This window comes from Conger conger, chromosome 10 (assembly GCF_963514075.1).
Source record: "Conger conger chromosome 10, fConCon1.1, whole genome shotgun sequence".
Taxonomy (NCBI): Eukaryota; Metazoa; Chordata; class Actinopteri; order Anguilliformes; family Congridae; genus Conger; species Conger conger.
In genome coordinates, this window is record NC_083769.1 from 31,165,017 (window position 1) to 31,177,862 (window position 12,846).

A 12,846-nucleotide genomic window follows, 5' to 3' on the forward strand; every position below is an offset into this window, starting at 1 on the left:
AAGCCACAATAAGATCTGCACAGCCGTTGGGCTCTTGAGCAAGGCCCTTAACCCTGCATTGCTCCAGGGGAGGATTGTCTCCTGCTTAGTCTAATCAACTGTACGTTGCTCTGGATAAGAGCATCTGCCAAATGCCAATAACGTAATGTAATGTATAAAATCTACTGACCAAATGCCTTTCTCAGCTCAACTGAAGTCTACATGAAAAAATCTACTTTTATTTTGATATGCTGTGTTTGTGTTCATATGTACACACTAATCTTGGGCAACACATTTAATTCCCTGACATTTGATTTTATACAATTATTTATCAATCATTTCACATGTAGTACTGAAATAAAGCCTTTGTACATATTGATCTTAAAGTTTAACAAACTAATGATATTCACCTGCAATCAAAAAAGCTAAATAATATAACACTATTTCATATGAATAAACCGAACAATAAGCCCCTTTCCCACACAACAGTTTTACTATAGCTGGGCACAGTCTACACTGTGTTTTAGGTTTTGAGGCAATGTGTACTTGTTCATGTGTAATCAAAGTTTATGCTTCTTAGTACAAAGTAGTATGGACTGTACACTCAGTAAGCGCTGTATCAGTGGTGGCATCAGTGGTGGTCATATGAATAGTTGAGATTATTGGCAGTTACAAATTATTATGTATTGCTTATTAAGAGGCTATACAATTCTATATCAATATAAGCAATTACATAGCTCATGGACCAGTCAAAAGAAGAAGAATGTGGTTAAAAAGCAGAGGGATGTATTTTTAAAGCATACCATGGAACTCTATTTTAATTTTTTTCATGAGCATGTGTATGGTACTTAGTTTCTACAATGAATCTCTTACAGCGGAAACTCCAAAAACTGTCTCAGTGAGCATTGAGAGTTTGCAGCAAATTGAACGTATTATGCACTGAATTACCTTTGTTCCATCCTCCATGTTGTATAGCATCTTGCCCACTAGGTGGCAGAAAGTGTTAGAAAACAGGTGATGAAACCTCTCCTTTTCAACTTTTACTGTATTTGTAGTTTAACGAGAGTTGTATATTTCTTTAAAAAAGATTTGAGAACTCAAAATATTTTGGACATCGCTAAAGACCAAAAAGAAATTACAGTATATTTTCTGTTCTCAATACATTTTTAATGGATGAGACTTGCGCTCATTTTAGTCTATTGAAAAAGGAATGAGAAATGCAGGGATACAAGGAGCTACAGTATATGTAGAAGACAATCAGACACAAGATTTATCAATGAAACAAACGTGACAACAATTTACTCCAGAAAAATGCAATGTTGATCGATAGTCATTCACAAAAAAAAACAAGACAAAACAACAACAAAAAGAACACAGCATTTGGCTAATTTGTTCCACTTCTGCTATACTTCCAAAAGTATAAATAGCGATAACAGAAGAAACCATTCCTTAGACAAATGCATGCAAATTATACTCCCAACGGTTTATTCAGGATTATATATATCACACCAGAAGGTGGCGGTTAAAGTCTATTCAGTTTGATTGTAATAAAATAGGTAATATAAATAAAGTGCTTACGTCCAGTATTTTACCATTGAATGTGGTATGAGATTTTATATTTTATTATTATTATTATTATTATTATTATTATTATTATTATTATTATTATTATTATACTATAATAAAACCCATCTATTTAGGTTACTATTAATATTATTTCAGCAAGGTCAGTCAAAATAATCATGCCATCAAAAAGTTTATTTATAGCGGTATATATTTATTTTACACCTTAATGAAAAACAAACAAACCATAACCAGAAATATAGTCAAGGGGTATGACAGAGAAGTCGAAGAACCATTTTCTCCTTTCAAGCTCAACCCCCACCCCCATTACACTGGAGCCCCGACTTACACGCCTCTCACAACTTAGAAGCACCACAGCACAGCTGAGCTGCAACCGTGACACCATCTCGCCTTCCAGAGCAACACTGAAGTAGCCTCATACATGTTTCTGCTGCTTTGAAAAGATCATGGGGAACCGGTGCGCGGAGCCGATCGTCTTCACTGGGTTCAGAGCCTGAGCCGCCTGCTTTCGTCTTCATCATTGTTATGGAAAGGGCTCAGTGATATTTTAATTCTAAACTCAATAGCAATTTTTGGATCACAATCGCTACAATACTTCTGTTTCTCTCCTCGCGCCTGTTGTGGCTTGCTGGTACAATGGGGTGTTGCAGTGGACGTTGCACGTTGATTTTTCTTTGCATTTTCCAGCTGGTAAGTACATTCACTGCTTGATTCTTTTTAAAGGCAAATGAGTACGATATCAAAATGACATAAACTGTACGTGGATTTAGTTTAGCGCTTTGAAGAGTGAATATAAAATAGCCAGCTCGCAGAGTGATGGCACTGCATTGCAACATCCCACATGAAGTTCAGTTTAATTGACAAAAATATGTTTACTTAAAAACAAATTATTACATTACATCATTATTGGTCGTGCATACATTTTTGTTTAGGAGAGGATATGGTGGCATCCATTGTAATGCTTCAGCATGTTGCTTTTAAAAATGCACTTTGTTCGAATAAGTTGTCATAGCAAGATAGATTGTGTTTTAGTGTGCAATGATGATAGAAAATGCCATGAAAAATGCGGTTTTGCTAATGTTGAATTGACAATACATACCCCAATAGCCTCCCTTTGCACAGGAGCGTTTTACTCACTTTTGTTAATAGTTGATGAATGGAAGAATTCGATTCACGTTATATATGGGTGTTAAAAGGGCAACAAAGCACCGTGAATATTGATTCACAGTCACTTGCAGAACTGTGGGGCCCACATTGAAAGCGGTCGATAGGAGTTTGGTTAGGTGACAGGTTTCACGCTAGCAAGGTTCAGAATTGCGCTCAGGTTTCAGTGGAATGATTGCCATTCGGTTATATATTTTGAATTATATGTGCATGTGTAGCTACATGCGGAGAAACAGTATGTTGTTGATTCTTTGTTATTTTTAGTCAGTGTAATGATTTTATACTTCCAATACGTTGCTTAAAGTTTCATACATACATGTATACATTAAATATAACATGCATTAGGCACAACAAAATTGGCCACTTTAATAATTTTGCCTTGATATGAATGAAAGAGTTATCTTTTATTACCTAGAAAAATTTCAAAGGAAAGCCAGAAAGCTTTAAGCGAATAAACCTACAAACCAGACACAATAATTGATTAGCACTGATAACAGCATTGCTACTAATCCCAGGGAGATTCCAAGCTACATCTGCAATTGAAGTGCAGTCTGTAAACCTACAACAAAATGTGGAGCTCGTACCTTGTCTGTTGTCTTTCCAGGTTTTCAGCTGGAAAGTGTATTGTTAGCTATCAGACACCAGTGCCTCTACTAATTCTCAAGATTGATTATGCTTGTTGAAGGAAAGGGGCTTTGCCTTGATATAGGAGCAGTGGTGGCCTGGGAATTTGGGATCCATTTAAAGCGACCTGGGCAGAAAAAGGCAGTGCCTCCTCTCTCCCACAGAGTTCAGTGGAAAGACTTGGCTCTTAAGGAGAAAGCAGTGCACTGAAGGTTCTCTTATTTACTCCCACACACAATGAATGGGACATTGTCATTGTGCTCTCTTGTCACACACAGCACAAAACTTACCCACTTACTAAGAACTTTACTGCTTTTAACTTATGGCCCCATCGAGTGATTGAGTGCGGGGAGACCGTATTTTATTCTGTTAGGGCTGTGTTGTCATGGGCAACGCATCCAGCAGAAAGTTAGTGGGGTGTAAGTGCTGGCAGGCAATGCATAGGCTTACAGAGATGAATGCCAAAAAGCTTATTATCATTACATTCTGTATCAGAGGCAGCTGTCTGTGCACAGGGGTAAAGTTTTCCATTTGTAGTCCTGATTAGAATTCAATAGAAGGAAGCAGGGAAAAGAATAATACCTTTCTCTTATCTGTGCTAGGAGAATGTGTGGCACTCTGGCTCCTTTCAGAGCAGGAGAGCAATGACTATAGGGGGAAAAGAAAAAAGAGACAGTGTTCCCAACTGAACAGCATGCCATATGCTTTATAAAACAAACTTTTTGAGTGCATAAACACAATTACAGTGTTATATGATCAATAACATGATTGCTTGGTATGTTTGCTGATGGTTAGGATAAGAAATCCCAAGGCCTTTGAGCCATTTAAACCTGAACGTTATCTGAATAGGCCTGGGGGGAACAGAATTTACATGACTGTAGAGAGAGCTGAAGTGAAAAAAGTATTACAGTTTAGATTGCTAGATAGTGGGCTAGTTCTAATTAGGGATCTCGTATTCTGCATTGCAATTATATTTCATTTTCAACAAACTAGCAAGTCAGCTAGAGAGTTGTCTGCTGTGGCCAGTCCATAGGAGCCTAACACTTTCATACATAAAAGTACATTTTTCTAAGCGCCAATTGCATGTGCCACTGGCCATTTGGTATTTATTGTAAGATGGGAAAGTACTGGATGTGTATTTTCTGAGATGACATTACATGACCTCTGCTTAGTGAGGTCACATGACTCCCTGCTATAATTGATCTGTCTGGTTGATATGTCAGGCATAGTATGTCTCATCGAATGTGCAATGCATTTGCTGCATTTCAAGTGTGTGCCTCATGAATACTCTACTCCGATCCTCTGAATATAGGATCATAATTTAAGATGCAATAGATTTTGCATAAAAAGCTGTGATTGGGTGCGTTTGTTCTGGATGACCTAACAGGTCACTGAATGTGGGAAATGGCAATCTTGGACATGGCAGTTATGCCAGTATCAATAGTAATCAGTGCTTAGGTTGTAAAGTGTTTTATAAGCTTTTGAATTTGAAAGAAATTGCTTCTGTGGGAAGCTGTTAGTGAATTTTGTATTATATTTTTTTACCTTTGGTACAATACTCCAGTAGTTGTCCAGTTCAATCCCATGGGCCTCAGTTTGGTCGGCTCTTTCATATGGCTTTCAAATTATCGCCTTCTGATGTGTCATGTAAGGTGCAAATAGGGAGAGAAAAAAAATCTGGTTTCGAAGTGAGATACGTGGCATAGACTATTTTTCAAATTTTATTTTATGATTCATCTTATGGTCATGTTACACTTACCAGCATTCCATGCAAATACAAATCAATTTCACTCAGTTATTACTGCCAAAATCCTGCTTTGCAGAAGCTCTGCTTTGTTATTGTGGGCCAATATGATGTTTGGATCTCACATTATTACAACGCAGCACCAGTAATGCTAAATGTCATAAATCGTTGTCTGGTTAGCCCAAATAGCATGTATTTACAAATGTCTTTGCCGTTTTAATAATGCCATAAATATTCATAGGCAATATTCATTTCTTTTGGTGCATAATTTTTTAATGCTCGCCACGTGGTTTTGGAAATAAGTACATTAACTGAATCCTCGGGACTGTGTTTGGCAGGCAGCGCTGTCTTCTTTTTATGCGTTTATTGGAAGTACTTCAACACCTAGCATAAGCATATCCAGCAAAAAAGCGTCTTTGCAGTAGAATTTGTTTGCAAATCCAGGGGATTCCAGCAATTGCCTCTGTTTCAGTTTGTTGTTACATTAGACTCCAGTGTCTGCAGTCTGAACGCAAAGGGATGAGTATTCAGTGAATAGACACAGAGCCGGTTCCCTGCTGCTGTTGACAGGGCGGTGGGACTAATGGCCACTCATATGTCCTTGCGCAAGGGCAAAAGACAACCCTTTACAGTGACCACCTCCCCTTTAGTTCATCTCTCACCAAACAAACAGTATTATTAATGTTCCTCTTCCCTTGCACGGCTTCATTTCTGAGTGAATGGCTTCTGTGTGATTGGTTTTCACTGTCAAGGCTTTGCTATCATTAGATTGCTCAGATGTGGCAATCTATATATTGTGGGCATACATACAGCTGTCAACATTTTGGAAACTAATCACAAATGTATGCCTCACCCTCACAGACCATTAAGCATAAGCAACCATTGTATATTTTTGATATCAAGGTCCAGCATCTTACCTGTTAGAGCCAGAATGACTCACCACTGCAACATAACTGCATCTTATTATCCAGGGAGAGAGAGGCTTGGCTTTTTGATTATATTTTTTCCTCTAATATTTGTAAACATAAGAAGACGTCACAGCTAAGCTGAAGGGAGAGGCCAGCAGAAATGTCACTAACACTTCTTCTACAAACGGCCTGGGGTTAGTGAGATGTTTTAGAGCAGAGCAAAACATAGGCTAGACCAGAGCAGGGGGAGGCCAAAGCAGTTACTCTCCCCAAGGTCTGGACAACACCTATGTTTCTGCCTTTTTCTTCTTCAAAAGAAACACAATGGAGTTTGTTTAGTGGCACATACACATGTCAGCAGCTTATTTAAGGAGTCCCTGTAGTCAGATAAAACCATTTTTAATGGAAGACTTGGTGCATTTAGTATCGAAGGAAAGCACTGCTCCATAAGGTATTACTTTTCCCTCTTCGGAGGCCTGATATGATCTGAGGGTCAGGTGGTTTGAATTTCCCTTCACCCACGTCACTGTGCTGTGGAGTGCTTTCTGACTCAACTTAATGATTATATTTCCTGTGGAAGCTGATGGGCCACGAGGGCATTGTCACCACTTAAGGTATCGTAAATTAGGAACACTGGCCTATTGCCTGGCCTCTAAACTTTCCCCACTGGATATTTGGCCAGTGCATAACCTACTGTGTGGTATACCTCTGGCTCTTAATGCAACAATGCTTCACATCTGAGTTAGCAAAATGTACACAAATAGCAGGTGCTTTAGAAAGTTATTTTGCAAAGTTAAAATACTTTCCATTTTAATCGACTGCTTTTTTAGTTTGCCGATAATTCTTTATGTATATATATATATATATATATATATATATATATATATAGAATTTGAGCCTCTGTGCTTTGCTAACAGCATTTACATTGAATGGTTTCTCATTATTAGTGTCCTCAAATAGGTGCAGTAATCAGCTGTTAGAACAGTAAGCTAGATCTCTGAAATATGGAGACAGTCACACACACACGTGCACAGTACATGCACGCACACACACAATTTTTCTATGTGAAAGCATGTACCATCTTAAGAGTGTGACTGGTTTCTGTATCTGTGCTCTGTACTGCATGGTTATAGAAATCAGTATTTCTGAGCCTTCAGAAGAGAATGAGTATAGAGAGATTTGTGACAGTCACTGAAAATGTGAAGGCGCTCTAAGGCAGGGGAAAAACTGTATATCGATGGTTATGTGGATGGCGAATAAGCTACCGTGAATAACATGATTGATGACTGGGGACCTTTAATTGGACGTGGTAGCTTTGTCTACTCTATAAAAGGGAGCCAAGGCTGCCACAGGCTCTGAGTAATGAGGTCAGAGCTGGAGAGAACTGACCCCCCCCCAATCCCACATCATGGCCCTAAACTTCATCCACCATGTATGCTGCCCTGGCTTCAGCGAGTGTAAGAGGGAATTTACACTCGTGCCCAATTATCTGAGAAACCGAAATGAACATTGCAATGCGATGTTATGAAAACACATACACACTGTGGTGGTTTGTGGCGTTTCTGGGATATGAACAGTGTCTTATAAGATATGAATAATCTGATTCAGACATTATTCACAGCTACTGTGTGAAGAAGCCATTGGCTAGGCTAAATGATAGCAGGCCTGTGTGGGGACCTGATGGAGGCTGTGACTGGCGGTTGGTGAAATGTAGGCGAGCGTACTCAGTGCAGGGTTAAGTGGACTTGCCTATTGTTCTGGGGGGAAGGGAGAAAGCGGCCCTTTGTGTGTCTGCTTGGGGTGTAGTGAGCACTGAGCAGTGGGCCTGTTTTTTCAGCACCTCCCCCAGCATTTTGGCACCTTCATCAGGAGATACAGTTCATCTTACTGCTGCCACCACACACATGCACACCACACAAGAACACCCTCCATTTTAACCCTTAGTTGCATGGGTGTAGTCATTTCTGAGAATTGCCCTGAGCATTGTTGTTGTCAGTATCTCCCTTACAAATACATTTCACCATCTGAAATTCCATGTATTTCTAGAGTTATTTGTTCTGAACACACACTAATTTGATGATAAAAAAATAACTACCCTTAGTTTATGTTTGTTATGTTTGCTCTTTTGTCCAATGGGAGGGTGTTCATGAATGCATTTGAACTAATCTTACTGTAATTATCACATTCAGCAACAATATTGTTCTGAACACACACATTTTTTTAAAATTAGTGAGTCTCGTTCTTACCGTTTGGAATAAGGCAGTGTCACTGTGTATATTCCTCTGGAATGATTTTGGACCCTTTGATTCCTTTCTGTGATCAGCAACTTGTAGTCCTTGAGGGTCCAGAACTGCTGATTTGGATTCAAGAGTTGATGATCCCTGCTATACAGTGTATTTTAAAAGGCTTCAGACTTCTCAATGTTTTCTTTAGCATACTTCAGATGCTTAATTGTGTGTTGAGGTCTTTCTTTCTGGCAACTCTGCCATGCTGGTTTTTGTAGTTTAAAGTATGTTGTATTGTCCTGTGAACAGCTAGACCTGTGTCTTCTATGCTTTTTTCAGCCGTTTTACAGTGCTGTGTGGGTTTCTCACCAGGTCTCATGCCATTCTATCTGAAATCTATCTTCCAGACCTGCCTTGACTTCTACTGTTCCATTTATCGTCTATTTTCCAATAATGTTTCTGACAGTAGAAATAGGTTTGAAACGTTGACAGAGTTTCTGTAGCCTTCTCCTTCTTGGTGGAAATGAACCATTTTCATTCTGACATCCTTGGACAAATGTTTAGAGGAACCCATGGTTGGTAGCACCAGACAGAACAGCCTGTGCTCTTGGATAATTTAGAAGCCATGGAGTTACTTCAGAATAAAAAGTTCAGCCCTGGAATTATACTCAGCTGACTCATTGAAGCTCTAACGGGTAAATCACCTGGGTCTGGGCCTTGGTAATCATCTTTTTAAAAAGTAGCAAAGAATAATCCAAAAGCGTTCCCAAACTTTTGCACAGGGCCCTTTTCTTTTTTATATAATTTATAAACTGTAAAAAATGAAAATAAAAAGCAATCTTGCCTTATAATTTGCTAAAAGGTCTCATGTTTAACCATTTACAGTTCAGGTCACAACCACATACAGATTCATTGCGACAGGCATTTAAACCGGGGGTGCCCAACATTTTGCTGCAATATCAATGTACCTGTGAGGTGTTGTCAAAGGGAAATGCAAGAAGAGGCGTTCAGGGGCACGCTTATCCAATTCCCAGCTGCAGCCATAGGTTAACCTGCCCCTGGCATTTCTAATGCGGAAGTGCATAAAAGGCACAACCCCAAAGGCAACTTTGAAGAGACAAAGCTCAAATTTGCTGTGGGTAAATGGGTTTCAAGATGCAGTTCTGGAATTCCTATTTACCCGGCAGTTCTTTTGTTGTACGTCTCAAATTTCAGTTGACTGAAAGTCATTTGGAGAGAAAGAGTGCTTTCACCATTGCTGCCTTATTCAACACAAATCTGCTAAATTCAATCTGAGCTTTAAAGAAAGTGTCAATTGCATGTGATTAACTCAGTATTGCGAACAACGCAACTTATTATTAATGAATCACAACTGTCATTACATGTAATTACCGCAGCTGCTAAATGAAACTGCAATACAACAGTCTGTCAGTAGACATAAGAACCACAGGCAGGAGGATGTCTCCTGTTTACTCCTCTGGAGATCTCATGGGATAATGTTACGTATAGAATTTCCAATGCTGATGGTGGTCCCATCTAAGTAGCATTTCTTTCCATGTGTGAGCTCTGACAGCCGTGAACAGGGTGAGACGGGTGGAGGGGATGTTGTGGCATGTGGCTTAAAAGTTAGCTGTGCATTTATATTTTCCCTCATCTTATGAGGTTGATAGTGGGTTAAGAGAGCAGGTCTGAGCAGTCCCAGACTCCCTCAGCTGTGACAGTGTGATATTGGCTTTAAAAAATTGCAGCGTACAATTCATATCTCGACAGGCAGGGGCATATTTATTATGTGCATCACTTTTGTTTCAGTCCGTGAAGCTAGGCTCCCTGAGAAATGCAGAACATGATTAAGGATAAATCCAATATGCCAGTGCAGCAGTGAAATAAGTGGCAATGCATATTAAATAGGGCTGGCAGTACACAGTGCAGGACGAATGAAAAGAGAGCACAGCGGAGAGGGGAACCTCAGTATGGAGCTGACCTTTGGCTCCAGCCCTGGACAATCGTTCTGTTATTAAAAGGGTGTTTCCTTTCAGCTGACAGTCTGAGGCTGTTAGGCACTGTGTTCAGTTAAGGTCAATACCTGACACGGATATTATGGATACATATGTAATATAGCCTCTTGGTGTCTTATGTATTTAGACTACTAGTTAGATTTATAATATAAAAATCTTGTCTCGGACATGCTGTGCAGGACACCCAGTGCTTTATTTCAGTATTTTTGCTTGGTGAACCTTTCGATTGATTTGCATTCCGAAACCGCCACAATTGAATGGGAGAGTTGCAGGCTCCTCTGTTCTGGCTGACAGTGTTTGGCCCCTGACTGTGTGTCTTATTCCTCCACGTTTTTCGCTCAAGTTGTTGTGTTGAATGGAGACCACTGGGGTCCCTCCAGCCCTTATGCTAAAAATGAACAGACCCATTATGTGAGCCCTGTCTTGGCTGGGCCTAGTGGGAGGGATCGCGTGAGCTGTACACCATGATTTTGGGAAGTTATAAAAGGCTAACCCTGCCAGGAACGCATAAAGGGAATCCAAGGATGTACTGAGATTAAAGAAAGGCAATTGACCTCCAATAAAAAATATCTGAAACTTCTATATACTGCCTTGAGCAAAATAACTTATTCACTCACAGTTGTTACTTTTAAAGTTGTCATGCCCCATTTGAGCTGAACTGTGCCCCCTTTTTTCAGGAGTCAGATCCTCTGAGGAAATGGCACTTGTGTGCCATCTATTCTCATCTGCTGTACACCCTGTAATGGGCTGGGGATTCGTCATGTTGAAGAGCCAGGCATGAATATTTAAAGAGCAGTTGGGTCTCGGTGTGTTTTTACCATGCCTCTGGTGAGCTTCAGAGCGTTCCTCTCTTCGGGTGACAAGGGGAAGCAAAGGCCGAACGTGCTTAAATTATTGATTGAACCTGTGATTTATCATCATCCGTGAGCTGCCAGGGAGAGAGAGAGCTCTCCTCCCATGACCAATTAAACCAGTGACATCATAGTGTGAGGTGGAGAAGCACCTTCTGACACATTTTGCCCCAATAGGCTGTTACTTTGGCATATACAGTAGGAACCTTATATAGACGTACGGCCACTAAAGAATGTAACACCCTGGGTAAGGAATGCCACTGTAACATGTGATGGCTTCGAAAATCCCCAAAAAAAGAAAGAAGGATAACTCTGTTGAGCAGGGCGTATTTGGTCCAAGTCATCTTGATTGAGCCTTATATATCCCGCAACCCCAAATTGGGAACATTTGCCTTCATCCACTGTCTTTGCAATGGGGAAGTGGCAAGACTTAGAGTGGATGTATTACCTTGCAGAAATGGAATAGACTGAATATGTTCTAATATATCTTCTGAATATGTTGCCTTTTTGACATGCCCAAAAGTGTATTTCACAGCCATTTATTTTAAAAACCTGTATTGTAACATCTGAATGTGGCAAAAAAAAATTATGTTTGCCTATACTGTATATTGCAAAGTATTGTGATTTCTGTCAATTATGTTTTATTTCAATATATTAGAGTATATTTAGTTTCCATAAGGAATGTATTCATATCAATTGGCAATTCAGTTCTTCCAATATTGAGGTAATGCCTTAGGAATGTAGTATTATCCTTTCAGTGTTGCAGAAATGTTGTGAGAATATCATCTTTGAGCAGGCTAGCATCTCTTTTAGACTAAATAAATTGGATGTCTCCGTTCGCTGTTTGCTCCTTGGCAATGGTCGTATACACTTGGCACGAGGTCACTGTCTGTTGTGTCGCAGGGTGCTGGACTTCCTGTACCACTTTGATTTCTTTTGCAGGGTTCATTTTGTGAACAGTTGTCTCGCATATCGGGCTATGTGAGGTTAGCCGGTAGCTCAGGGTACATCCATCTCCGATGTTTTTGCATGGAGAGGCAAGTCATTGTCTCCCTCCGTTTGATTTGCCAGAATAAAGCAAATAACCCCTCCATCTGCCCTGTCCTACCTCACGCTTGCCAGGTTAGTTTGGAAAGTGCCACCCCACAGTCATCCGTCTGTCGCACACACGGGGAGCTGGCTCTCTCCGCAGGGGTAGCGCTCCTCTTTCCCAGAGGCTACGCGGGAGAGACCCTTTTCATCACTCCTTGGGAACTACTGTATTATTACAATTTCTTATGAAGATGAGTCTTTTGATGACACTGGTCATCTTGTTGCACGGCAACATGTCATTACCATCTCGTTTGGGTTTGGCCGTCAGTCGAGAGAGAAGGCTATAATCAGAGAAGATGTTGAGGCCTCCTTGGACTGGGTTCAGGGAGAGCACAGCGATTCTGTTGGCAGTCTCTGAGTGAGATTTACACTGTAAGGTGTTTAGATGTAGGTGTTAGGCTTTTGCCATTTGCTCTGGGGCATGGCCTATTTTCAGACCCCCAGCTCAGGTCAAAATGAGTCTGTGTGCTAGCAAGTGCACGTGTGTGTGAATCCATGTCTGTTGTGTTGTTGTATTCTGTTGGTAGAGGTAGCTCAACTTGACCGTTTATTTTCCAGCATGATTAAAAATAATTTTGAGCGATGTGCTGTCTTTGTGGGTTGAAGATTGAAGTGTAAAAGCCACTCAACCATGAAATGTGGCGCTTCATTGGAAACCAA

At 40.2% G+C, this 12,846-nt stretch overlaps 1 protein-coding gene across 2 annotated transcripts in view; it reads left to right on the plus strand.

Annotated features, from left to right (window-relative positions):
• The first annotated feature begins 1,921 nt into the window (after nucleotides 1-1,921).
• nkain4 (sodium/potassium transporting ATPase interacting 4) overlaps nucleotides 1,922-12,846 on the plus strand; it is a 40,299-nt gene continuing 29,374 nt past the window's right edge. For both annotated transcript variants that reach the window (XM_061257940.1, XM_061257941.1), the window contains exon 1: nucleotides 1,922-2,253. In XM_061257940.1, coding sequence (XP_061113924.1) covers nucleotides 2,200-2,253 — 54 coding nt within the window. In that variant the 5' untranslated portion in view covers nucleotides 1,922-2,199. The remainder of the gene's footprint in view (nucleotides 2,254-12,846) is intronic.